Consider the following 27,924-nt stretch of genomic DNA (forward strand, 5'->3'; position numbering starts at 1 on the left):
GTGTTTGATCATGGCATCCTTCCAGAGCTGGAAAGAGTAAAATAGTCCCATCCCCACCAGCAGACTGTTGCTGCAATAGGTGTAGGGATAGCTACTGTGAGTCACTGAGTGCAATCAATTGCAAACGAGTTCAGCAATAGGCACAGAGAGACACAGAAGCTGCAGCAAACAGCATAGATAACTTCCCAGTCCATCGATCAAGGCCTACAAAATATTTAGGCCAATGGACTAGTGTGCTTTCCATTTCAAGGCTGTAAAACAATAACAAAAATGGAGCAAAGCCAGTTACTCAAAAGTAAGAAAAATATCCGTACAGACCTGTCGTCTTTTGGCAACTGCAGTTAAAATCATAGATCTGCCAGTGATTTTTTTTTAACATGCTCGTGATCTTACCTGCCCTGCAGTGAAAGGCCTATTAGCAAAAGCTGGAATTCCCTCGTATCCCACGTGATTCAATATGCCATGTGCCATATCTCCCATCTCGGGGCCTGGGAAGGAGAGAATGTGAAGCTCAGCTGGCACATGGACAAGAGCCAATAGATTTTTGTGAACAAAGCCAAAGGCTGCTTTCCCCACTGCTGATAATTGTTATGGTCAATATTTATACAAGCCTGAGAAGTACCAGCCCATGACTGACTTATGAGTCTTGTAAATATGAACGTGGGTTTCTGGCGAGGTATAAGTGAAAAGAAAATAACTTCCAGCAAGAGATTAAGGAGTCAACAAATCAGTGATTGGGCTTGCCACAGCTTATTGCAGGTTAACATTAGGGCTAGTTCCTCTTGCAATGGGAGGGCAGTCTTGCGTGCGTAGTGGTTAGAGCATTGCCTTGGGAGTCTGGAGTTTGTTCGTGGCTCTGTCAGACTTTCAGTGTGATGTTGTGCAAGTCGTCTTCCAGCTCTTGTCTCAGCTTCCCCATTTATAAAGTGGGGATAATTCCTACTTCCTGTGTGGCATGCAAGGTGTAATCAGTGTCTGTAAATCTCCTTGAGGTTCACAGATGAATGGCACTAGGGATTCACTCCAGGGGCCTGAGTTTCTGAATAAAGTGATATCATGACTTGTCAGCTCTCTATAGATAGCCGGTAAATGTCAGAGTTTCTCTTCTTCCTTCATGAGCAGCCCCCTGCCAGCTCCTGGACACGGCCAGTGCAGTTACAGCATGTACCCATAAGTATTAACGCTGTGAATGGGACAACTGAATTATTGACCTTAACAGTCTTCGTATGTAGCAGCACTCTCTTTCTCCACCATGGGGACATAAAATTTGCCACACTGCAACAGAGCAGGGATCTGCCTAGCTAGGTACCAGATATAAGCCAGTAGCTAATGGTAGATACTTGAGAAAGTATAATGTGCCACTACAATGCCCGTTGTTATTCCATGGGGGCTTGGGGATTGTCGTCTTGACCCTCAGCTGGTGATCATCGTCATGATTTGAAGCAGGAGAATCAATGGCTCTTAATTTTATCCTACGTAGCATAACTCTAGATTCTAGGTTGACTGAGTGTCTTGACCAAGATTTTCAAAAGTGACCAGTCTCTGTGGGTGCCATGTGTTTGGATGCTACAATACAGAGGCCTGATTTCCAGAAGAGGGAGATGCTCAGTGCTTTCTGATGATCAAATTGGCATCCAAAATTGCTAGTTACTTCTGAAAATCTTGGTCCTGACCCTTCCTATGCAGTTTGCATTTCCTGCAGCAGGGAGTTTCACAGGTTATTTTATATAGTCCAAAAGCTGTTTCCCTTTCCTCGCTCAAATATATTGCTTTTGAATTTTATAGCGTTGTGACATTCCCCCCCCCCCCCCCGCCCAAATCCAGGCTGGTGTGTAGTTGTGTCACCCCAATTCTTCACTTTTGGGCCCCGACTTAACCCGCTTTGCTGTGTGAACCACCCACTCCTGGGTCAGCCCACGCCCAGCCTCCTGCGTGTAATCGGTCCCTCATGTAGTGAAGGAGTGCTCCGACCAGCCACTCATGGGATAGACCCCCCAGCAAACACCCCCAGTCCCAGAAGCAACCCTGGGAACTGCCATCTTGCATGCAGCTCTGAGAAGAGCTGCTTGGACTTTGAACCTTGTCTAAGGCCATGTCTACACTAGAAGCGGCGCAGCAGCAGTTTGGCTCCTGTAGCTCTGTAATGTAGACACCTGCTACAGCGGGGAAAGCGCTTTTCCATTGCAGTAGTAAATCCGCCCCCTGGACAGGCAGTAGCTAGCTTTCCAGAAGAATTCTTCCATCGCTCTCGCAGTGTCTATGCCAGGGCTTAGGTCAGCTTAATTATATCTCTCGGGGATTAATTTTTCGCACCCCCTAATCAACAGAGCTAGATGAACCTAAGTTGTAGGTGTAGATCAGGCCTAAGTGTATCCACGTCCATTATGTGGCAGATATTACCTCACCCACCTTGTGTGTAATATCTGGGGACTGGTAGGGCTGCACCTGCACTGTGTATGTTATTTGTTACTCAGGAAGCCCCCCTGCCCAAAGAGAGTTTTATTTCACTGGTGAGCACAGACTAGCTGTGCTTTTCCTAGCAGGAAGATTTCGCCTGACCAGGTTTTCTACTGAGCTGCTAATTGTAGATACCCCTAGATACAAACACCAGGTTAACGCAGCTCCCTGCTGCCACAGCCTGCCACCTTCCCTGCAGGGACGTGCTGCAGACAGGTCTGCAAAAATGTTCCCTGTGGACTGGGGAGAGCATGTTGCAGAGAGAAGCAGGAAGGGAACGGGGAATCTGCTCCCTGAGACAAGAAGCGTGGTCAGGAGCCAAGGAGAGCGAGAACACGCTTAACATATTTGTTTACTAAGTGCCATGTGCTTCAAATTTATTTTACCAGGGACCCTAGCCCAGTGCTCAGGGTGTGTGACATGATGGAGCCTTTCTAGGGGAGCCAGGTGTATCCCCTCTTGTGGAAGCTTTCCCTGAAGGCAAGAGATACAATGCTTTTCAGAAGTCCTGGGACTATTTAGCAGGGGTGGATGGGTGGTAGTCCTAGGAGGAATGAGATCCAGGAAATCTGCCCAACCCTTGTTTCAGGGCAACTGCAGAAGGTTAAAAAGTCCCTGTGATCCTCCTCTGATGCAGTGCTGCTTCCCCCAGGGAAGGGCTGGGAGCCAATGCTGAGACCTCACCTGGTTAGAAGGTTTCAGCTACTGCCTCATCTGCTGTTTCAGGAGAGGTTAGTGACAAATGATCTTTCCCTTTTCTCTTCCTAGTCACTTTGGAACAAATAGAGCACCTTCACCGGCGATTCAAGCAGATAAGCGGGGACCAGCCGACCATCCGGTAGGTTGATCTCTATTTCTGCATCCTTTGTTTATTGACCCCGTTGGGTTGCTGTTTGTAACCTCATTCCTTTACAGTGCATGTGTGCTCTTGCTCTGTCTCCCTCTGGAATTACAACGCCCTGGGGCGTGGTATTTGGATCATATCGATACCATGAATTTTACAGGTGATTGGTTCTTGGAACTGCCCAGAGAGGGAGAAAGTGAGAGCACATCTGTCATGCCAGGATGCGACCCTCCCTGACTCAGAAGGGAATGGATACCACAGCCTGGTGCCAGGGGTTGCTGTGCTGCTGGAAGGAGCATCCCACTTTTTGGAATTAGACTTTCAAACAAAGGTTCTGACCTCTTTCTGGTCATTAAAGATCCCATGGCATTTTTCACAAGTCAGTGGAGTCCTAGTTGAATCTCCTTCTGGGTAGTTAACTAAGGTCCCCTTGCAGTTTCAGCTGCCAATGGCATCCTTGTCTTTACTTTCTTTCCTAGATGGCTGTGTACTGTTACATCAGCCCTGTTCCAGAGGTGGCTGCATTCCTCAGCTGCTAAAATACTAAAGCTGGTTAAAAAAATTGTGTTGAAACTTTTCCCCCCCAGCATAAAATAGCTTTTTGTTTAAAATGAATATTTTAAAAAAAAAAAAAAACCCCTGGAAACTAAAATCTTTTGGTTTAAAAAAAAAAAATGTTCAGTTTTACAAAACCAATTTTTTATCCAAAAATTCCCCCGTTTTTTAAAATTAATTTTGAAAAGTAAGATGTTCTTGTTTTGTGGTTTGTTTTTCATCAAAAAAGTGAAATATGTTGAGAGGAAACTTTTAACAAAACAGACGTATTTGTGTGCATGTGCTTTGGGATCCAAAGTCGCTGTCTCAGTGTTTTGTGGGGTGTTCTGAGACTGGCTGGTAGACAATGGAGCCAAATTCAACATAACTGTGCGTTAGATACTCCCTCCCTGCATGTGACCTCTGACAGTATAAGGAATGTCAAAGCAGGAGATGTACGGAGCATCTCGGAAAGGGCAGAAAAAGACCCAGGCGAGGTGACCATGAGAAGTCTGGTCTCCATTTCCTGTTATTGTACCAAGTTCACTGAATCCCGTAACTGACCTTATCCAATGGGGAAATTGTAAATTGACTGTTCCTGTTTTTAATAAGATTTGGCTCCAGCAGGCAGTGGTTTTCTGAGGGAGCTTGTTTTACACACATCCAGATGTTTATCTCTGAGCACAGCCACTTATCAAACAAGAGACTGTGCAAGATGCTGTGATAAGGTGGAAGAGGCTGAGTCACAGTAAGGAGAAAAGATGCAGTGGCCTCGCATCTTGCCTTACTCACTCTGTTTAGCCTGAAACGACTCCATTCTTCCTGGGTCACTGTCATCGCTCCTATTAATGCAGGCCAGGACCTGGTGAGGCGAGAAGGCACAGAACAATCTACATCTGCCTGGCCATTTTTGGCAACTCATTATGGCTTCAGACACCATAAACCTGAGATTAGTTTGTATGTGAAGCAGCACAAAGGAACTCCTGGGGCCCCTGACAACATGGTCCGCTGAATATGTGTGGGGCTTGTGTATGCAATCAGCTTTCATTGGAATTGGAGGCTGCAAAGTGCCAGGCGCTGGGGGGGATCCTACAAAGGAAGAAGCATTTTCCCCTGCATGGCTGAATAGAGATGAGAAGCTGCTTCCATAAATGATGTGTGGGAGGAAGGGAGCTATGGAGCCTCCAGAAATACTTCCAAATGGGGAAGAATAAGGAAGCATGGAGTTTGCAGAGAGGCCCTCCTCTACCTGGGTGTGGGGAAAACGGAGCCCTTCTCTGCACCTCCAGACAAATGCACATGGCCTGCTTCCCCACTGTCTCCCAGCTGGATATATCACCACACCTGTGAGAGGTGGGTGTAAATTGCCAGGGCAAGAGAGTGGAGGGTTCTGATTGCCTGATGGTCTAGCCCCCCCTGCCCAGGTGCAAATGACTCCCGGGGATGCAAGGCAGTGAGAGGATCAGGCCCTTGAGATCTTGGTCCCCTGACCCAAAGCTCTAAGTGTCTGGGCTCCAGAATGGCAGGAGGCTTTACTAGCAGCCCCGCTCCCTGCCCTGGCCCACTAAGAGCTGTGCCATAACGTGGCGCTTTTGAGACTGGCGGTAGAAAATGGGGAGCACCAGCCAGCGTGGTGGATTCCTTCCTGAAGGAACATGCTGCCAGCAGCGTGTGGTGTCCAGAATCACAGGGATATTGGTGGGGACTTGGAAGCTACCAGCTAGGAACAGGGATGTTTTCTCCCAACTCCTTGGTGAGGGTGAAGGAGAAGGGTTCTATGCTACATGTTATCCATGGCATGGAAAAACCCACCAGCATTTTCCATACCTACCCCAAGCTTCCCAGAGCTCTCTGGTTGAAGTCCTCAAGTCCCTTGTTGGTTGAATGGAGTTCCCTGCACTCTCCTCTTCAAGTACAGTGCTGGAAACTCATCACATGTCCCAGCAAGATCCCCGTCTTAGCTTTTCCTTTGGTCAGCTCTCCATGAAGACTCTATCCTGGGTTCTCCAGGAGACCTAGTGGCTGGAGGGACAAGACTCTGGCCATTTCCTGCTGTGCTGTGTCCCCCTCCATGGGGCTGGCCTGGCTCAGTAAAGCTGCTCATTCAAGAGCGAGTTTTCCTGTGCTGATACAATCTCTCAGTAACCAGGCATACCGTGCTCTTCCTGGCCCCGCTATGAGTCAGCCCGGCTGCGTGGAACAGCAGGGTGACCTTTCTGTCACAGCACAGTCAGGTGGAGACCCAGCAGGGACGAGGTGGCGCTGCTCTGTGGTGGAACCTGTCTGTCAGACAGACCCACAGGAACCTGCTTTGCATAATCTGTCTGTCACTCTCGCCCCGTGTCCTTCAAGAGAGAAAACAAACAGCAGCTGTCACAGTGACAGACAAAGGAAAACTGCCCCCAGCAGCACAGTGCAAATGTAGCTGGCAGTAACCCCTGCTCTATCCTGAGGGGAGAATGCAACGAGTCATTAAACCTGGTGTCATTGCATCCGAGCGCAGGCTAGGGCAGTGGTTCTCAACCAGGGGTACATATACTCCTGGGGGTACCCAGAGGTCTTTCAGGGGGTACATCAACTCATCTAGATCAGTGTGTCTCAACCTGGGGGTTGCAGCCTCAGGTGGGGTCACAGGATGGATTTAGGGGGTCGCAAGTGCAGAGCCAGCATTAGGGGATGGCAAGCAGGGCAACGCCCAGGGCCCCACGACGCTAAGCTACATGCTTCAGCCCCGCTGCCGGGGGCTCAGGCTTCAGACACGGCTCACAAGTAAAAATCAGGCTCACGTATCACGCTGAAGTGTAAGTACAATATTTATATTCCAATCCACGTATTTTATAATTGTGTGGTAAAAATGAGAAAGGGAGCGATTTCTCAGTACTAGCGTGCTGTGACACGTCTGTGTTTCTATGTCTGATTTTGTAAAGCGAGTCGTTTTTAAGTGAGGTGAAATTTGGGGTACGCACCACACATCAGACTTCTGCCAGGGGTACAGTCGTCTGGGAAGGTTGAGAGCCGCTGGGCTACGGGACGCTGAGGGCTGGCACTGAGGTGACTCCTAGTCCTTGCTGAGAGTCCCAGCGCTGACCTTGTGTCTCTGCCCAGATGACTTGTCCCCGTGGAGCAGGTGGTGCCGCTGGAAGCTGTCTGTAGCCTCTCTAACCCGATGGGAGCGCGCTTAGTTCCTCCCGCCCCCGCTGGTGGTGGCAGCTTTGCCTGCGGGCGACGCTGTCCTGCCCACGTAGCTCTGTCCGCCGCGCGCTGCGGTCGGTTAAGTCATGTTGCTCGGCGGGGAGGCTCGCTCACACCCGAGTGACAGCTTGGGTCGCTGGGAGCTGAGGTGTGGCTGTAGCCTTAGTTTCTTCCCGCTGCCCGGGCGCTGCCTGGCTCTCTCCGTTGCAGCCTCCCTCCAGCGTAGGGATGCCCCAGGCGAGCGCAGCAGTGGCAAGGAGCTGGTTCGTGATCGGAGCAGGATGTCACGGTACCTGGATGAACTGCACCTCTGGCTCCTTGGGGTCTCGTCGAGTGCACCCCTCCCCCCGGGTCTCCGGCCTCGAGCCGGCACATGGCTCCAGGTGGAATGATGTGAACGATGTCCCTGGTACCTCACCCGCTCTGACTGAAGCTCAGACCCTGCAGGCCTGTTCCCTCTGGGGCAGTGACAGGGCAAAATCCATGGCAAACTGCCTCCTGAAAGTCGAGCATCATTGGTGTAAAAGCAAAGCGGTTCAGAGAGAACATACCCCACAACTAACCAACCAGACGCTTACCGGTGTTGGACCATCTTCCACAGGGGAACCCACGAGGGACAAGCTCCCTATAGACTCTTCCGCAGAGCACCCCCCTTGCATTGCTCTCCGACACCTCCCTGGACAGCTTCTGACAATGGACAACCTGCCCTGCCCCCCACTTCTCCTCCTCAGAGGCCTCTTAACTGAGCTCAGACTCCCAGCCCGGCCAAACTTCTGTATCACTTGGGCCTGGAGCCTGGCAATTTACCGCTGTTCTGTAACTGCCCTTCCAGTGCTTGCTGGGATGTTCCCACTGTGTCGCCTTTCTGCACAGCCCCCCTGAATTTAAGCATTACAGGCAAGAAACAAACATTCCACTACCCGCCAGTACAGAAAAATACAGTCCACAGGAAACGGGACTAGTCCAGTATACAGGAACTCCTCCTCATTGCCCTGGCCATCCAGCGTCCATCAAAATGTTCCATCTCAGTAGCCATTTCTGTCACGTGGGAGACCTGGTCCCTGGACCCAAGCCCCTTGCTTACACCCAGCTCCATGTCACTTATTGGTGCTTTTCACTGTCAGATTTGCAGCTGCCCCTCCAGCCCCCTTTTTTCTTCAGTAGCAGGGATTGCCAAGAGCTGTCCAGGCGGTCTCGTTCTAAGTGATTTCATTCAGGTCTTTCCTACTATGAGCTCAGCTGCTGAAAACCTGTTGCATGTCCGGTTCCTGCTGGAAAGCTGGGAGGGAGGTGGTACATTTTGCAATGCCACTTCCCTTCCCCCAGACTGAAGGTCCATTTCCTAGGCAAAGAGGGAGCTCTCTGGATCTGTCCCTATCTCCATATATAATCAACCCTCCCTCTTCCCCATCGCTCAGCGCGTGACTCTAAAAACATGCAGGTCCCTAACAGTGTCGTAACAGCGAATGCCGATTGCAGCAGGGAAGAGAACTGCAGGCACTATTACTAGTAATGATGCAGGGCCTGGTTGCTTGGTAATTCCTCTGGGGCGCACGCATCTCTGCCACAGTGACCCTAAGCCATCTCTGGGCCAGCCTTTGCTCCCTCCCCATGATGCTGGGGTGACAACTGCAGGAGAATGCAAAGCATGGAAGGAAGCAGCACCTCCTAGGTAAGATTGTTACTTCCTGGTTCTCCACCTGGGCTGCTTCATGCCAATGATGCATGCTTGCAGATTCAGGGAGGAGGTGGTGGAGTTGGCAGTATGGCTCCCCCAAACTCAGAGTACTGAAAAATCATGAGACAGGCCCCGCCAAATCATGAGCTTACAAAAAGGTACGTGTTGGGTTCTTTTAATTTGCTTTCTGGAACAGGTGCTTTTAGAGTTTGTGTTTCCAGGCTTGTCTCTGCAACGAGGGTTAGAATCTTTTTTTTAAAAAAGACTTTCTATCTGATCACATGACTCCATGAGTTGTGGCTTTATTTTTATAAAACAAACCAAACATCATGACCTGGCAATGTTGGGTCTGAGCGAGCCTTGCTGCTGTAACACCTAATAACCCTTTGTATGGACCATGCTATTCCCCGGGAGTGTAGCGCTAAAACAGAGCCAGAACAAAAGCTGAGTGAATGGGAAAGCAGCCACGTGGAGAATGCAACATAGTGTGAGATGCAACAGAATAAGAACGAAGAAATGCAACATCAATGAAGGTGACAGAGAGGAAGATGCTATTTCCTTCAGCCCTTTCCTGAGCGGACCACAAATAGACTGGGCCTTAACTGCTTGTGGGGCGGAAGGGTCTGCAGCTGTGCTAGTTCTGATGCTGCTGGGTGCTCAGATCTTTCCGCCCTCACTGCCGGACAGGTCTATGATGAGCTGACTGATCTGAATAGCATGCAAGGGTGTGTGGACAATGCCAGACACGTGCTGGGTAAATGCCCTGTAACCAGACGGGTTAAAATAATAGCTCCTCCATCACTGAGAGAACCTCTGAGTTGGGAAGCTTTTTTTTTTTTTTTCTTTATTGTAGGCATAGCTCAAAGCAGCTTAACACAACGGTCAGGTTTGGCTGACACTGTTAGAGCACAGCTGTCGGTCTTTGGTATGTTCCTCTGTCAGTTTTGTGGGTTGCATTGTGCGTGTGGGGTGGTCTACTACCATGTGCACTGCTGGTTAATCAACTTAATGAAGATGGTCCTGAGGCAGGGATGAATCTGATTAAGCTTATGTGCTTTTGAAAGTGGAAAGTGGATTGCATGTAGTATTCTGTGATCAAATGGTCTTGAGCTCTTCATGGAACTAGATCCACTTTCCTGTCCCAGCTTCTGGTGTTTTAAAGCAGTAACTGAAGTCCCTGTTTCCTTTCTGCTCCGATTAATCCACACTTTGTTGGTGTTTCTTTTTTTTTTTTTTCTTTTTACAGCAAGGAGAGTTTTGACAGCATCCCTGACCTAGAGTTCAATCCAATTAGGTCAAAAATTGTCCGTGCCTTTTTCGACAAGAGGTAAGACCAGCATCCAGGAGGTTTGATGTAACTGAGTTTTTAAAAAATAACAAGCCCTCAAACAATGCTGGAGAGAGAACACGAGCAGGGCACTCTGTCTGAAACGCAGGCAAAGCTGTGTTTGATTCAAACCCAGCCTGGAGTCTGGGAGCCCGTCAGATAAAGGCTTGAAAGAAAACAAATGAGCACACATGGATGAATCAGATTTATTTAGAGGTACATGTGTGTGGTTTGGGGACTGAGGCAGCATTGTTAAATCCCCAAAGGATCTGAAAGGGGTGTGACAGCTGGGATTTATCTGTATCTGAACCTAGTGGCTGTGGGTGGGTAATTGACTGAGTAGTTATAGGGTAATGCTAGCAGCCCACCAGCCATTACTCAAAACTGTCTTAGTCCCTCCGGAGTCTCATTTTCATTATTACTGATCATTGTGTATGGGAGTGAGGCGCTGGGAGCATTTGTGAGAGTACGGGGACAGCAGAGGGGCTGAACCTCAATGATCAGCAATGGAATCAGCTGATTATAATACAGTAGCGTTGTCTACAAAAGTGAGCTGAGTTAGGTCTTTTATGAAAGCCAGGGACACACTGCTGATGACTACCATTGCGGAGTGTCTGTATTAACATTGTATGAGGAATTAGAGATATTCACTGATATTAGGCTTTAACGTCTCTGACCAAACACAGGGAGACGCAGGTTTCCTCCCAGACAGGAGGGACGGTAGCTATCTACCTGACTCCAATGTAAATTAAGCCTTATGGAATCAAATCAATGGAAGCCCCATTTACATATGAATTTAGCAGGTGGGTGAGACATCCGCAAGAAGGGAAGAACAGCGGGAAGTCATCCTGACTCTTGAAACAGAACAATAGACTTTGGTTAATATAAGCCACAGAGACCTGAAGAGGCAAAGAAACCCAGCACTTTCAGCTCTGCGTTGGATCTCGGCAGAGAGCTGGCCAGCCATGCTGGGAGGACAATGGTGGGGAGAACATTGCTCGAGTTGGTCAAGTTGCATTTTACTCCTAGAAGCGTGTTTTGGCATTTGTTCACTTGTATCCGTTTCTAATCTGATTCCTCTTCCTTGGGATCACTCAAATCTCTGTTCTGAGGGAGTGAACTTCATCGCGCGTTACAAACCTTCTCAGTCGCAGTGTTGTCAGCTGAAGGGTAAAACCCTCAGCCAAACGAACAGGCTGACTGTGGTCTGCCTCTTTACAGGCGCAGCGAACCTGAGGAGGTTTTGTGAGTGCTGCAGTGGGGGGCTGAGCACTGCAGGGGCGAGGGTTTTGGGGAGACGCGGAGCCGGAAGGCCTGTTGGTGTCACTCTGCAAGGAGTGACTAGGCTGAGGAAAGCCGGGGCGAGGGCCCAATGCTGCCAGCAGGCGGCCGGTGCCAGGACACTGAGCCAAAGCTGCACAGCACCGAAGCACCCAGGGTTACCAGGCAGGCGGTGACATCCCCTTATGGGTCTGGGTGGGCCCCCAAAGCACCAGAGCGTGGGCCTGTGGCACTGGTATGAGCGAGGGGACACTCCAGACCACACTGCGCATGTGCCGAAGGCTTCTGGGGGTGCATGCGTTGTATTGGGGGAAGTATGCAGGGAAGCCTTGGTGGAAGTCGGGCAGGCCTTGGCAAGGATGGGGCGGGTGGGTATGGGACAGAGCCTAGGGGGGCGTCCTGTGTTGGGTAGGATTGAATGGGGGAGAAATCCCGGGGGTGGGGGCACACTGGAGCCATATTGCAGTGGGGGTTGGAGAGGCAGAGACTCAGGGAGACTTTCCAAAATGGCCCCTTTCAATGCCCGCGTTACGCCAGCTGTGGACCCACAGAACAGCCACCCCGAGTAGGCAGCCGGTGTCCCCAAAAGTCGGCCTGGCCTGCGTCGAGCGGGAGCCCTTCCGTTATTTGGCCTGTGTGAAAGGAGCGGGTGGCCACAGCAGAGACGCTACGGACGCGACTGGCCCCATCCTGGCACTCTCCGCAGCAGGCCAAGCCTGCACAGGTTTTGGGTCTGAACTGAACTTACAGCCCCAGGGCTGGCTGGTCCCTGCAGGCCCTGCACTGCCGCAGCTGGTGCGCCAGCCGTCCTCGAGAGAAGCCTTCCTCCTCTGCGCAGGCGTGTGTTGCGTTATGAAGCAGAACAACCACGGGGCGTAGAGCGGGTCTGATTTTCAGGGGGTTGGAGCCTGCTGCTGTAGATTCGCCTGGCCGATGTGCCGGCTGAGTCACGGGAAGGGGGATGGCCGTGGAGTGTCCTTAATGCTGAAAATGGGGGATGGGATGAAATGAAGGAAAAGAACCTTGAGGCTGAATATGAGGACAGCCATTGACCAGCAGCTCTTCGTGCAGTAACGTGTGTGGCTTGTGCTGGTGATAACTCTCTGTTGTATCCACCTGTTGTGTCTTGCTTTATGCCTACTCTGTAAGTCCCCTGGGTCAGAACCTGTCTCTCTGTGCGTGCCCAGTGCCTGTTCTCATGGGCCCTGATCACTGCCTCTAGGCACGACTACAATACAAGTAATTAATAATGGTCTCACAACAGAGGTGATGGAAACCTCATCACTGGGGACAAATAGGACATTTTGGGATTCAGCCCAGACCAACACTCCCCATCTCAAAAGCATCTGCCTCGGTAGCGTCCAGCCCTCTCCTGCAACACTCACGGCAACTATTAAGTTCATTATTCCTATAAAGAGTCAACGCCACAGCTCATTAACTGACCTGGTGTTTGACAAACACACGTATTTCAATCGCAGCACTGAAGAGGGTGATAGCAAATGTAAAACAAGTGTATTCAACAAAAATTAATAGGTTGACGTGATACCAAGGAGTATGGATTGAGATGGTCCCAAACAGAAGTAAAAATACGCTTCTAAGACTAAACTTAACTTCAGTGAGTTACAATCTTTGCCTAAGCAGGTTTCTCACCTATATCCAGTTCCCAGAAACGTCAGCCCCTCTAGCGGAAGGATCTACTTTTCAAGAGCCCTGGCCGCTTGTATCTGCCCTGTAGTGTATAACGGGGGCTCTCTCCTTTTTTTCTAGTCCAGTAAATCTTTGCAATGTGTTCTTTGAAAAGTAAACTCAGACAGTTTCTCTCTCTTGCTGGGGAGTAGATGCCCTGCCTTCCCCCCCACTTGTTAACCTGATAGCTTTGTTTATCTCTTCATTGTCTCTGCCTGACAACGAGGTAGGTCAGACAAGCAAAGACACATTCTAAGCAGATTGTGCTTATGCATTGCTTGCTGGACACATTTGAAGAACATAACGTGAGCACGTATTTACAACTCTTTGTACACACTCCATATGTCCCTCACACAAGAATAGCCGTGAGTTATTAGTGTCCCAGTGATGCACTACATGCCACCTTCGGGGTATATCTCATGAGTTGCTAACCCAGAGTGGAGAAGCACCCATGGGCCTCTGTGTCACAGACATTTAATGTTAGACTGGGCAGAGCACTAGCAAATGGAGTTCAGGGAGCAATCCTGCACTGACCGAGTGGCCTGGGTGATCTAACAGGCCTCCTCTCTCATCTCTGATTTCTTATGGAAACACACTTGCTGGCTGAATGCTCGTAGCTTCATTGCTGTCCTATCTGTCACGTTTCACCTTGTCGTCATTGCGTGTCTCTGCAGGAACCTAAGGCAGGGGCCCTGTGGGTTAGCTGATGAGATCAACTTTGAGGACTTCCTGACCATCATGTCCTATTTTAGGCCTATTGAGATGAACATGGATGAAGAGCAGCTGGATCACTTCCGGAACGAGAAACTAAAATGTGAGACTTGCCAAGAGTCCCCAGCCCAGGGGTGCCCCGTTTTTACAGGGTGGGCTGCAGAGACACTGCTCCTCCAGCTTCTCTGGCGCTTTCGTTGTTTCCTTACATTTGCCTCTGGGTTCTGGGGTGCATGAGTCTGATTTGGCTGTCAGCCGTTGGAGCCCAGGCCTGATCCTGCTGTTCTCTTGTGCCCTGTTCCCTAGTTCTCTTTCACATGTACGATTCGGACAACGATGGAAAGATCACCCTGCAGGAGTACAGAAAAGTAACGTATTGGTCTAGCCTTTCCCCCTCCCAAAGCCTCTCCAGCAACCCCTGCCGCCCTAACACTGGTCCAACTCGCTGCCCGCTAGGTGGTGGAAGAGCTGCTGTCCCGGAACCCCCACCTGGACGAGTCGGCGAGGTCAATTGCGGATGGTGCCATGATGGAGGCTGCCAGCATCTGCGTGGGACAAATGGTGGGACCCCTTTGAGTGGTGTAGTGATGTGTGGGGCTCGCTGCAAGGCCTACAGCGTGATGGGCGCTGCGCAGCCCCAGTCTGTTCTGCTGCCATGCCGGGCTTACACTTGCACGCCCGTTCTGCTTTTGGGCTGGGTATTACAGGGCCATGTGCGGTGTCCTACATGGTGCTGTTGTTATTCCCCCTTCCCTCCCCCGCCCATCCGGTCCCAATCGTAGCTGGTCACAGCTCACCCATTGCAGCCTAGGTGCCGTGAAGGCTGGCACGCCCAAGCCTCCCTTTGCTAAGAAGCCCAGAGAACTGAGCACCAAAGGAATAAATTATTCGCCCCCCTGTGGGTGCCTGTTCCTTTGAGCTGTACAAACCAGGCAGCTGCTGCTGCTGACCTGAGCTTCTTGCTGGTGCTGAGAAGCAGGTGATCGTGGCTGGCTCGGTGTCTAGCGCAGCATTCAGTGTTGTATACGTTGTGTGTTGGCTTAGGGTGTGATGCCGTGGCAGCCTGCCCCAGTCTCGTTGTCACAGCCAGCCCCAGCAGCCCAATTGTGTTTTCAGCGATGTTCTTTTTCTCTAGCTCTGAAAGTCTTGGAGACAAACATCAGCCCATGCCGACAACACAGTGATTGGACCGGGTTTTTACAACCATCTGCCGCCGCCCTCCCCCCCCCCCCCGCGTCTTATATAATAATAATCCTTTGCAGTCCAGCACTGAGAGGTAGCTAGGTATTATCATCCCTTTTTTATGGGTGGGGAAACTGAGGCAGGCGAGGGTGGGCCCGGTCTCTGGACTCCCAGGCCCCTGCCCAGACTGCCCTGTCCCTTCCCAGGCTTTCCAGCGCTATCAGCAGAATTGTAGTGGAGTAAATTCTGTAACATTCTGTGTCTCTTTTCCGAAACCCCAGGAGCCAGACCAGGTGTATGAGGGAATCACGTTTGAACACTTCCTTAAGGTTAGCAATGATCTTTGTGTTGCTCAGACTAACTTTTAAACTGGGAGCCTGGCTGGGTTGGGAGGGACCCTAGGACTGAATTCAGCAGAATTCCTCCCCCAAACCTGTCTTGTGCAGCCGTCATTACCCAGTGCATTTTGGCGTTGCAGTGACAGTGAAAGTACCTGTGCGTACCCCCCGAATCCTCTTGAGCTAATGTGTCTACGGTGCCAGTTCCCAGCCCGGGCTGGTTCACGGTGACATTGCAAAGGTTGTGGGCGCATTTAGTCCTTTTGTTAGTAGCAAAGCCACAACTGCCCCCAGGCTTTTCTCTGCTCCAGACACTGCCAGTCACTTGCTAACAGCTTCCAGAGCTGCAGCACAGGCCCTGGCTGGGCGGGTTTCCCATGGGCTGACTCCTGCCAGCCTCGGTGGTGCTCTGAAGGGCTCACTTCTAAGGTGAGTTTGGTCCCCATGGCCCCTTTGATCTTGACAGAGGCTGTCAGCTAGGGATGCCAGAGGGGACTGTGGTTTCTGTGATGTGGACCCTGGCCCCAGATGAATTGGATGGAGCCATTGAACTTGACAGAGCTGCCAGGTGGCAGCAATGTTCAGCATTCCCAGGCTGGCACCTCCTTGGGCACTCAGGGCCCATGTAAACAGAGCAGGTCAGGGTAAAAGGAACGAGAAGGGCCCCTGCCTCTTAGGAGCCCCAGGCAAGTCCCTGGGACCTCTCCAGGACAAGTCCAGCCCTGACACCCAGCGTGTTTAACCCTGCCCATTGCAATTCCAGATGTGGCAGGGGATTGACATCGACACCAAGATGCACGTCCGCTTTCTGAACATGGACACTATGGCACATTGCCACTGACACTGCCAGCACCACAGAGCCACCGAACGGCAGGGACGAGGAGGAGCAAGGCCAGTGACCTCCGAGGGCAGGTCTGTGCTTTGGGTACCAGATGTCTGTCGTTTTGCTACTAGTGTGTGTGTGATTAAATCCTATGAGGCCCCTTAGGTGCTGCATTGTGCTGTGTAGAAATGTCTGGGGCTTAAACGCCGACTCCTTTGTAGAATAAAATATCGTTTCGCTTTTTACACTCTGCCCGAGGAATGTTTTCCCCCCTTCAAGGTAGCCTGCAACCTGGGCGTGCAGCTTCTCTGCAGCCTCCTGTTCCAAAGCAACCAGGTTAGCAACAAGGAGGTGCTGCTCTTGTGGGGATAAGCAGCTGTGGTCCTCAGCTAGAAAGCAACTGCTGCTGTTGCACATTGCAAGTGCAATAAATCACTCTCTCCTGCCCTCTTGCGGCCAAGGATATGCTCAAGCACCTAGCACAGGGGGGGCGGGGGAGGGGGGAGAAGGGAGGGTTGTGTCTAGTTGTAGGTTTTATACTTGTGCTTTTTGAATTGACAACAGCAGCCAAACAACCCCAAGCAAAGAAGAGACCCAAGCTTAATGTAACAGGCAAATGAGTGAGACTGGACCTTTGTTACCTTAGATCCAATGTACAGAGAGGCAGGCCTCCCCTGTTCAACCTATGACTCATATAACCTCCCCCAGTACATACACTGACCTAACTTCACAGGAACCTCCCCATTTTACAGGGGAAAAGAAGGCCCAGGCCCCACCCTGGGCTGGGATAACACTGGTCCACTCATGTTGGAGTTGTACAAGGGTGCTGCCTTCCTCCAGTTCCTATTCCTCATCCCATCAGGCCATACAGAGGGTAGGTGACAGCCCCTGTGTGCTAAGGGAAGTGTGGGCCATACACTACTTCCCTGGGGTCAGGGCTATGACCCTCTGTCAATAACCCACCCCCCCCACCCCCCAAAGTACATTCATTAGGCCCACAACTCCAGCTATGTCTTGCAATGGCACTGACAACTGGGCTGCTGGGATGCAAAGGGCTCTACCACAGGCACTGACCACAAGCAGGGTTCATGGACACTTGTACCCACCCTCTGGCACCTGCCCCTCTCCACACAACTGCCTGAGTCACTGTTGGTCCTAAAGTGGGATCTCGGGTCAGCAGGGCAGCCCTAAGGAACAGGGGGAAGGAGAGGATGGTGCCCTCATCACGGGGAAGCAGATGGAGCAGCTGACCGTAAGGAGGCCATGGTAAGGGGGGAAACTGGTGCTTCACAGGCAAACAGGCTGGAAGCTCCTGACTCATCCTGAGGAGGGGTTAACATGGTGCAGGAAGAAAACAATGAAATAGAAGTCCAAGGGCCCCTCTCCACAGCTGCTGTGCATCAGCCCCAAGCTGGGGTGCAGCAGGCAGATGCTGGGAACCCAGGCCCAGCTCTAACCCCACTGCTTTCCTCACCACCCAAGGCAGGTGCCAGCCACTCACATGGCGGTAGAGGCACTCTTGCAGTACACACTGAAGGTGGAATTATTGGCATCTTAGAGCTTTTCTGGCACCAGAGACCACCAGCCAGACCAGCCATGATGCAAGGGGGAGATGTGGGATATTGGACAGATCCACGTGCATTCGGGAGCTTCGTCACCACTAGGACTGTGCACAACTACAGGCTCTTACCACAAGTGCATGCAAGCCTGTGCAGTCCCACCCACCCCTCCTTTCATTCCTTGCGGCTGGGGCGGGGAGCCAGAACTCGGGTTAGGGGCTCTTCAGATGTTTGGCCTTGGCATAAGCTGGAGACTCTATGAAAGAGCTGCCCCAATCCTGTACTCTCCTGTTTCCTTCCAACATGTCCAGGGCTCGCTGGGCATCAGGACCAAGTAATCTCATGCTCACCTTTACTGGCCTCATTGATGGAAACACCGAAAGATGCCTTGAGATTCCCTCAGCCCAGCCAGCTTGTTCTGTCTTCGATACACGTTATCCCCTAACTACCCTCTTCCTGTGACCTACCAACTAGCTCATCCTTAGGGGAACATGGCCCTGGGACTCTACATGGCCACAACCCCTAAAGACAGCCCAGCAAAATGATCAGGATTAACCTCTCCTACCAGGTCTAGCAATAGTGTAACCCCATACCTGTTATCTCAACGTCCCCCAACTCCAGAGCCTGTGTCTGGGCAGTTCTCTGGGCTATTGTGCAATCCCTGCTGCTACTCCCTGCATTTAACACCACTTCAAAAGGCCACCCAGATACAGAGATCGATGCAGCTCATTATGGAGCTGTCTTTGTCCCAGGATTGAGTAGGAAGCCAGCAGAGAGGATAGTTTCCCCTCTGGAAGAAGCAGCGATGAGATTCCTCACCCCTCAGGTGCTGCAGCTGCTCCGAATGTCCCTGCCAGGCACCAGTGCTGGCTTCACACGCTCCACCCAGCCCGGCTCCTCTGCTAGGAATGTGCACTTTGACTAACAAGCGATGGCTTGAGACGCAGCCCCCATCAGCAGGTTACAGCACGCTCTCCGTGCAGTTGGCACGTGGTATATTGGCAGTTTAGGCCATGCTGTGTCTGTCCTAAAGGCCAGAGGTTACCTGTTATTGCTGCAGAGCACAGGGGCTATTTGGAACCATGCTCAGTTTGAACACAGGTAGGCAAAGTGCACCTAACAGATCTTAGTGAAAATAAATCGTATTGCATCTGTACAGCACAAAGTCCATTAAATGCCTACTCAGAAAAGACGAGCGGGCAAAGATGCGAATTACTTAGCACAGCTACTTTTGAACACCAGCAAGATCCTAGTATCCACTTGGGTATGTACTATTGCTAGAACTAGCAAAAATCTTTCTGAAGCTGCTGTCTCTTAAATGAATGCCGGGGATAGGCTCAGTCCTGTTAAAGCGCTAACCCTCCAGTACCCCCCACTGGAAAACTGCAACAGAGAACTGAGCTATACAATAACAGCAACATGAAGGGCCAAAAATCATTATGGGCCCATTGCAGACCATAGCAAAACCCCACTAACTGAATAAGCCCAGGTTTGGTTCTAGTGCCAGTGCATTGAACCTGACTATTTCACAGAACAGCAGGGATTCGTCACAGGATACTCACAATACTATGCAGAGCATCTCTTTCACAGCAACCCCCTTCCGTCTATTAAGGAATAAACCAGTGAGATTAAAAACAAATTAGATAAGACTGGGGAGGGATGTGAAACGGTCAAGATGGATTCCAAGAAGCTGTGAAACAGGCTGGGACAATGTGCAAAAATGCTTCAGCCACCAGCAAAAGGGAAGGACAAAGTTGCCTAGGGGCAATGAGGCAAGGTTAAGGAGTGGCCAAATGAGTCAGCGAGTATGGTGTAAGGTTGAGCAAAGGTTTACAAGGCACGGCAACAGGTCATACATTGTATTCTACCAGGGACAGAGGTGGGTGATGTGGCCACACTAGCATGCTCATGTTAGAATAACAGAGACGGGAATATCCTCGACCAGTTAACGAATATCCTCGTGACAGCAGAAATGTTCTTCCTTAGGTTTCTACTACATGCCTTAACGAAACCAGATACCCAGGCTGCCCATGCAGTAAGCCACAGAATGGAAGGAAGGGAGCTGCCCCCCCCCCCCAAAATGGAAGGGATTGTTAAGTTACACTGCAGAGATCAGAAATACCAAGGGCTTCTTGAAAACATAAAATGTATTTTATTGGGTGGTCAGCTTGACTGAGTTTTTCCTACACATTTCCACTAACAGTGTGTTAAAGAAAAATAACAAGGCTGTTATAACCAAACCCCACATGGAAGTTTACTTGGGGTCATCACAAGCCAAATACAATAAATAATTGTAAATGATATCTTCTCTCAGGCAGGAGAGATTCCCCTGAGACTGTTTGAATATCCAGGGTGGTTAATTTTTAATGTGAAGAGAGAGTCCAAAAAGAAACAATTTCACAAACAGACTTCCTAGGCCTGCTCTATACATAAAGTTGCACTGATTTAACTAAAGGTGAGATTTTAAACTGATTTTGTTAAACCAGTGAAAACATGTAGATACTCTGAATCTAGTATAAACCTGATTTATGTTGGATTAGCTTGCACTGAGAGATGTACAGATGCAAGCCAAACCAATAACCACCACTTTTAAACTGATGGAAGTTACGGCCATGCAGAACTTGGCACCAGCTTAGCCAAATCAGTTTTTAAATTAATTTTAGTTACTGAAATGCAACCTCTGGGTGTAGACAAGGCCCTAGTTCTACTCTTCTTATCAAGTGTCAGACCCAGCCATCCTTTAGCATGTATAATTCTCAATGAAGTCAACGTGAGTTAATCACGCAGAGGGAATGCAAGACAAAATCTGTGTAATCACCGAGTTTGGAAGCTATGTCCTCTCTGCTTTGCTAAATGGGCATGATTAGTCTCAAACAGCATGTTATCTCAGTGATTGTAAAAAAGGTTCATAGAATCATTATTAGAGACTACTTGGAATCAAAACGTCGTCAGATACAGTGAAGTGATGTGGTTCAATTACAAGGCATTGCACAGCAGAGACCAGGAGAATGACAGCCTTTCACATCAGTGCACAGGGATAGTCCACCCTAAAATCTGTAAGGATGAAAGTCCTTACAATAACAAACATTTGTGAACTTTTAATGTACAGATTTGGAGATTTTTTAAAAATAAAAACTTATTTAAAAATAATTTTGATGTGCATGGCCAGTTTGGTTTCTAAGCCGCTCCAGCCTGGATGGGAGCAAGCTCGCCTCTATGAACAGCACACTGTGCTTCGTTCTGCTGCATATCGCTGGACACGCCCTGCCACACACGCAGGGAGAGAAGAACTGGCAGCTTATTACACAGGAAAGAGATCCCAAGCACGGGGCTCTCCAGCAGTCCTTTTCCCAGTTCTTGTTTCTTTCTCTCAGGACAGGCAAGCATCAGTGTATGCTTGAGCTCCTCCATGCCCTTATCATCCTGTTGAGAAAGTATCAGTTCTCTTTCACTTTGCCATTCAGGGCTCTCCTTTCCCCCACCATGGTGCATCAACCTGCCAAGAGGATAAGGACACCAAAACGCTTCCTAGGAGCAGTGGGAACGGACAGTTTCCCCTACGTTTATGTCTCCCACTCATTCGTCAATCTCCACCGACCAGAGCAAAGGTACAAAGGTCATTTTGGATCATCAGTGTGTTTTAGTGATGGGGGCAGCTTCAGAGTCTGCTCTTGCATATGCCTTCAGTTTTCAACAAGAGCCCAGCCCACTAAATATGTCATAACCAGTCAATGCAATCTTCAGTAATCACCTCTTGTGACTCCCAGTTACCTTTCTGCTCTTTGTTGGTTGGTAGGGGACTGGACCACCAAAAAAAACAAAGAAAAACCATTCCCAAGTTACCTAAATGTTATCATAGGGGACAGCAAGACCAATGTTGTAACTGTATCCAGTAACTTCATCATAGGAAGAGCGGCAAATAGGAAGGACGCTCTCTCGAGCCAATTGGTCCACTGAGAACTCATAGGCATAGATGATTCCTCGATGCCTGGGCAAAAAACAAACAAGAAGGATAACGTGCCATTTCCAATTTGCTACAAGCAAAGTCAAATTTTTACCAACATGCAACAAGTCTGGTATTCTGCTTCCCAGCAGCAGCCAACACCTGTTGCTTCAAGACACCAAATAAGGCTCAATACACCGTAAACATTTATGCAGTATTGTAGTTAAAAAGAAATCCCTTCCTGACCATTACAGTGTTCGCTGTATGCCCTGAAGATGAGATCTGATTCGCTTGTTTTAGCAATGCACTTTAGTTACCTGCCCTAAAATGATTTGATTCAGGGACAGAGAAAGTCAGTATATTATAGCTTAATACTTGGAATCAGAAAGGGAAAAGTGAACTGATATGCAATGCCAAGACCTTAGTTTAGGCTTCCGTGTTTTGTCTTTGGGAGCTAATGCCATCACTAACATTTAAAGCAAAGCAAGGAGCTGCATTCCCCATGCTGTTTCAGGGACTTGTTTATTCACCTACTGAAGAGGAAACAGAGTTCAGAGGTAAACAGAGAGCATGTGATTTCCTAACAGCTTGGAAGATTTCTCTGTTTTTAAATGCTGCACATCTATCTGAGTACTAGGCTGGCATCAACACCTGGGTGTTTTTTAACTGATATATTTTCATAAGTGTCTTTACTCCTCCTTAAGACTGGGCTTCAGGTGCAGAAACTCCTGCCCTGCAGAGCCAACTAACTCACCTGCGATGAGCTGTCAGGTCGTCATCCATGATGCTGGCACCCCGGGGGCTCTTCTCATCTGGGATGTTTGCTGTGATGAGGCTGTGACTATTGAACGAGATATGACGGACCGGGTGTCTGGAAAATAAACAGCAGAAGTGGGTGGGAGAACCCAGTTACACACGTCTCAGACACCAATCCAGCAGGAACACAGGAATTGTTGTATTGGGTTAGATAACGATTCACCTACCTTAGTGTCAGTCACAGGCTGAGAAACTAGACACATTGCTGCGGGGCTAAAAGACCGGTGCAGGCCTCTTGCGGCAGCCAAGGGGACAGGAGATCAGCACTCCCCTCCCCCTGGCTGTAGCAGGGAGCACAGCAAAGCACTCTGCCTGGATCCACAGGCACTGAGGTCCCTGCTGGAACCAGACAGAGGGGAGATCAGTGCTCTCCTCCCCCGGCTTCAGCAGAGAGCAAAGCGCTCTGCCTGGGTCCCTAGGTGCTGGGGTCCCTGCTGGAGTCAGAGGGAGGGGAGCACTGATCTTCCGTCCCCCTGGCTGCAGAAGGGAGCCACTGTCTAGGGACCCAGGTGGAGCGCACAGGGCTACAGGACGCATGCGGTTTCCCTGATGCAGCCAGGGAGATGGAGAGATCAGTGAGGAGGGAGGCAGCCTCCTCACCGATCTCCTTCCGTCTGGCTGCAGTGGGGAGGGGTGGGGTGTCTGTAGACGGAGGCTAGTGGCCCTTCAGGGTTGTAAAAATGATACCTGTGGCCCTCAAGCCAGAAAGGTTTGGAAGCCCTGCTCTAGGCACTAGTTATGTACGTATGAAAAGGAAGCATTTAGCACCATCTAGTGGAGTATTTCTAGAACACAAATGGAATTGAGAGTATATCCCCGCAGCACACATTTGCTTATCTTCCCTACCAATGCAATAACACCCACGTGTGCAAAGGAGAAGGCCCCTCAAAGCTAAGGGTACCCAGGACCACCACCATGTGACGGGAATGCCTCCGACATCGGCTGTGCGACGCAAAGCTGAGTGGTTCTCCCATCATCCCTTCACTTCATCATCCCTGCCCTTGTATCAAGGCAGGCGTCTTCCCATTTGAGACATCCCAAGAGGATGACAGAATAGTTTCTCTCACTCTCCTATCGTCTGCCAAACAAACCCACCTCTTCCCTGCTTGTTTTTGTCTCCTGCTTCCCCCCCTGTGGCTGTGGGTTATGGACACAGACACTAGGGGTGTAAAATATGAAAGGATTAACCGATAAGTATTAGTCTTACCATTAAGACTAATACTTATCAGTTAACTGGTGGCACGGGCTCTCAGTCTCCATGGTGACATCATCAGGCCATGGTGGAGGCGGCTGAGCTGCTGCTCGGGGAGGCCGAGGTCCTGGTGCAGGTGTTGCGGAGCATTGGGAACCACGAGTCTGAGACGGGGGTCCCCGGCGGAGCTGCGCTGGGGGCGCTACCCCGAGGCTGAGGAGAGGGGCAGGGTGTGGAGGGGACACAACGGTTACCTTTTTTAAACAAAATTTACATCGCTAACAAACAACTGATGGTGCCTTTCCTTTCAGCAAGGGCCTCCGGGCACTATTCATTTAGATGATCCTTTCTGGCTCATCCACAGGTTAATAATTTTATAACTGCTAAATCTAATGACTTCAGTCATATGCTGTGATTCCTTCTCCACCCCAGAGGCCCATCAGATACAAATCGCCCTCTTCCCTGACATGCTTATTAATTGTTGCATTGGACGATAGTCAATGCAATAATGTCCCTAATGCATCAGCTGCATCACAATGAGCTTAACAACTCATGGGGTCAAAAGAGAAGGGGACCACCTGATATTAATCAAGGACCTAACTTGAACTTTCCAGGCAGTAAATATCTTGTCTCATTCACCTTGGCCTTGGGAAAGGGTCATTAAAATCAGGATATATCTGTTCATTTTATCAAGAGATAAGAGCAGGGAATCACTCTCAGACTTACTAAAGGCTAAACACGGAGGTCTTTGCATGGGCAGAGCTTTAATCAAATAGGAACTGTGCCTGGGTAAGGACCACCTAAAGATGTCAAGATTTGGCCCAAGCAACTAACGGGTCTTTCTCCATTTCCAAGATATTATTCAAACATCGTGCCCTTCAGCATCAACAGTCTGCTGATTCACAAGCACCGTTTTTGGCCTTCTGCTCATTGCTTTTAAAGGGATGTGAGTATGTGCGAGGGAGTCTGTGTGCCGCAAGGGGGAATAATCTCTGTAGGCTAATCATTTTTTTTAAATGAAACCCTCTCTCTTGACCTCCCAAAGGCATAGACGGTGCTGTACAAACAGTTAACACAAGAGCAAAACAGACAAGACTGGCAGGACCAAAACTGCCCAAAATTCAGGGTTTGTAAAGTGAGATTTGACAAAAGCTAAGACAAAAGAAATTTTATCAGAATTTAACTCTACACATCAGGATAAGGAATTCCCCCAGAACCAACTCTAACAAAAACATTTCCCTTTTATAGTGGTTGCAAGCAATATATTGCAACACCGTGCTATGGAAAAGAAGCAAATAAAATGAACAATTTATCATCTAATCTGAGAGAAATGCAAAAAAAAAATCATGAAAAATAAATCAGATTTATAAAATTCCCTTCATTGCAGTTATGATGTGTTAGACAGAAGTAACCTATTTAAAGGACCTTGGTCTATTAAAAGTTTGTGTTTCAGCTTATCAGTGCTCCTTTAAATTAAATGAGCAACAACCCCCATGCAAAGTGTGAAGAACACACACACACAATTAACCATTTGGAACCGTAACCAATTGGAACCCTCTTTAATCTACGAATCCAACTGGGCAGACCACAGATTCCATTAGAGACTGAAAACTAACAGAACTACTGTGCTGTCCTCAGAAACTTTAGGCATAGGATGTTCAGGACCAAAGTGAAAACATGCCAGCTCAGTCATTCCTACTGTCTGCTGGATCTGAAATGACATGGCAGTAAATCCTCTTGAGCAGATGAAGTTACCTAGCATGCACTTCCCATAGCTTGGTGCCCATCCGCTGATCCCACACGCAGACCAGACCTTCCTCGCCTCCACTGACAATTTTCCAGTCATCCATCTGCACGGCAGACACTCCTAAATGGTGGGCATAGAGGGAGCACAAAGATTTGCTTCTGCGGAGGTCGTATACCCTGACCCTGCACAAATGGAAATCAAAAACAGATAGGAGCAGCTGTTACTACATTTTGGTCTGCAGCTCCTGAGAATGCAAACACTATCTGGGTTATGTTAGCACATTGATTACAGTTGCATTATACTTACAAACACCAGAATACTTTTAAAGAGCCTGCAATTCACAGGCAAAAGCAGAAAGCCAATAAAATCAGCAGCTAAAAACTGTCAGCTAATCCAATCGTTCCCTTGGCTAAATGCCATCTAAGGCCATGTCTACCTAGTCTACGGGCCGTAGCTATGCCATGGTGTAGAGATGTAGACTACAGCACAAAAGGAGTTTTTGCATCACAATAGGAACTCGCTGAGCAACAGTACCTAGGTCAATGGAAGCATTCTTCCATCAACCTACCTGCATCTGGGGTTAGGTCGGCATAACTATGTCACTCAGAGGTGCAGATTTTTCACACACCCGAGTGCTGCAGCTGTATTAACTTAAGTTTTAAGAGCAGACCAGGCCTAATGCTAGATCTGTTTTTCAAAAGGACTTTTGGAGTCTATGCCAAGGTGTGCTTCCATTGGGACTGTTAGGGTTTCTTCATTTGAAAACCATGTAACATGTTAGATACGTGCCTTACTTTTCAATTACTATAATACAGACTATATACTACTGTTGAGAATGGAGATTTGTCTTATCAGGATTAGTAATTAATATAATACTAAACACTAGTCAATGCATCCCAACTTGGACTACAAAAATTGCTAATCCTTGCCTGGCAATTTCTCTGGCCTTGCAAATACCCCTCTTATAGCAAAGAGTGCATTGAACATGAAATTCTCTTCTATGTAGCCTTTAAAATTACTCCATTTCAGTGTCACTGTACCAGCTCACATCCATACTGATGGAATCGGCAGCAGACTTTCTGCAGAACCTTCTGCACCACTGGATTTTCCCAGTGCAATATCCACTGTCAGTTGAAAGATTTTTGGTTAGGGGCTCTTCCCAGCTTTTAGGAATTTGGCCTCTTTGCATGTATTATGTAAACTGAATATTACGTAAGGAGAACTTCAGTCCAGAAGATTATTTGTTTGCCTTGTGAACTGCTAGCATTATTCATAAATGACCATCTATTTGGGGTATTGCTATTGCACCTGTCTCTTTGGTATCTAAGCACTGTCTATAAAAGCCACAAAACAATACCAAAGATCCAGCTAAAGGACAAGAAACAAAATGGTATACTATCCAAGAGAAAAATCAAGGGAATCATAGGTTAACACACAAATGAGTTACCATTAACACTGACACAAAGCTATCTGCAAGCATAGCTGCCTTCTTTAAGGTGTCTTTGGCCTAGATTTCCAAAAATGACTGGTGATTTTGGTTGTCCAACTTAAGCACCTTAAAAAGCCTTGATTTTCAGAAAGCACTGAGCACCCAAATAAGCCGTCACCTCAGTTTAGCACATCAGAGATCAAACAACATTCAGAGCAGCAGAGCTTTTGATGAACACCTCAGACTACAACTGCTGGATCAATTAGCCAAAATATTCAGTATTTTTTATCTAAGGCATATCTGTGGCCATCATTCCATAAAGTTTCCATTCCCATCTGCATTAGCAGAAAGGTTTGCATATAATATTTCATTCCAGGTTTTGCCTTCTTTGCCATTTTAGTATCCTGTCCCACATTATTACTACAAGAGCTTTAAACGCTGGGGAATGACTGACAGGTAGTATCTATATTATGCTCCCCTTCTTTCTACCTTTGCCTGGGGCCAATTCTGATCTTATACCAATTTTGCACAGATGTAAATCTTCTGATTTCCAGGGAGTTTCTCCTATTTTATAATGGTATAAATGAGATCAGAATCAGGCCCGTTCAATTCAATATATTTTTTTACAAGAGACAAGGTGGGTGAGGTAATATCTTTTATTGGATCTGTTATTTTATCTCACCCACCTTGTCTCTCTAATATCCTGGGACTGACATCGCAACAACAACACTGTATACAATATTTTTTACAAGTCAATTTCTATGCTAAAGCTTCTTGTTAATAAGGTCCATTTAAATCCTAATGGTCTTCAAAAAGAGCTCATTTTCTTCTGTTTTACAATTACTTATTGATTTTTGTTTAGATATCATCATGTATGACGGGAAGGAAAATTCTATTAGAATACTAGGACCCCAATTCAGGAAATTTAAGAACATGCTTAGGTACATTATTGAATAAGGGTGCTCTCCTGAATCAGGACCTAGACACATCATGACTGGAACATTCAAGGGGGTAGGATAGAGAAAAGTTTCAAACCCATCCAAGGGAAAAGCACCAGTTAGAGAAGGAGAAACCTCTACCAAGTCTCATTTTGAGATAAAGAACTGAGTTTATCAGCCACTTCTCTCCTTATTTACAGAGACAGTGAAAATGGGTGTCTTTGTGTGGGGAATTACTTACACCAAT

The 27,924-nt window shown here is 48.6% G+C and overlaps 2 protein-coding genes across 10 annotated transcripts in view; one reads left to right on the top strand and one right to left on the bottom strand.

Annotated features, from left to right (window-relative positions):
* The window catches only part of TESC (tescalcin), a 29,209-nt gene extending 12,913 nt beyond the window's left edge, over positions 1-16,296 (top strand). For 3 of the 8 annotated variants that reach the window (XM_067550138.1, XM_067550140.1, XM_067550139.1), the window contains exons 2-9: positions 3,226-3,295; positions 9,952-10,032; positions 13,674-13,813; positions 14,017-14,078; positions 14,167-14,271; positions 14,755-14,816; positions 15,174-15,221; positions 15,994-16,296. In XM_067550138.1, coding sequence (XP_067406239.1) covers positions 3,226-3,295; positions 9,952-10,032; positions 13,674-13,813; positions 14,017-14,078; positions 14,167-14,271; positions 14,755-14,816; positions 15,174-15,221; positions 15,994-16,042 — 617 coding nt within the window. In that variant the 3' untranslated portion in view covers positions 16,043-16,296. The other 5 variants (XM_067550142.1, XM_067550143.1, XM_067550141.1 and 2 more) reach the window with 5 other exon arrangements.
* A 3,445-nt stretch (positions 16,297-19,741) lies between these two features.
* FBXW8 (F-box and WD repeat domain containing 8) overlaps positions 19,742-27,924 on the bottom strand; it is a 66,495-nt gene continuing 58,312 nt past the window's right edge. The window contains exons 9-12 of one of the 2 annotated variants that reach the window (XM_067550146.1): positions 25,319-25,492; positions 22,310-22,426; positions 21,456-21,600; positions 19,742-21,035 (exon numbers count right to left, since the gene is read on the bottom strand). In XM_067550146.1, the coding sequence (XP_067406247.1) occupies positions 21,456-21,600; positions 22,310-22,426; positions 25,319-25,492 (436 nt within the window). In that variant the 3' untranslated portion in view covers positions 19,742-21,035. Of the gene's footprint in view, positions 21,601-22,309; positions 22,427-25,318; positions 25,493-27,924 lie in introns of both variants that reach the window. The other variant, XM_067550147.1, reaches the window with a different exon arrangement.

This window comes from Emydura macquarii, unplaced genomic scaffold (assembly GCF_026122565.2).
Source record: "Emydura macquarii macquarii isolate MOO-44397 ecotype Brisbane River unplaced genomic scaffold, CSIRO-AGI_Emac_v2 contig_1254, whole genome shotgun sequence".
Lineage (NCBI taxonomy): Eukaryota > Metazoa > Chordata > Testudines > Chelidae > Emydura > Emydura macquarii.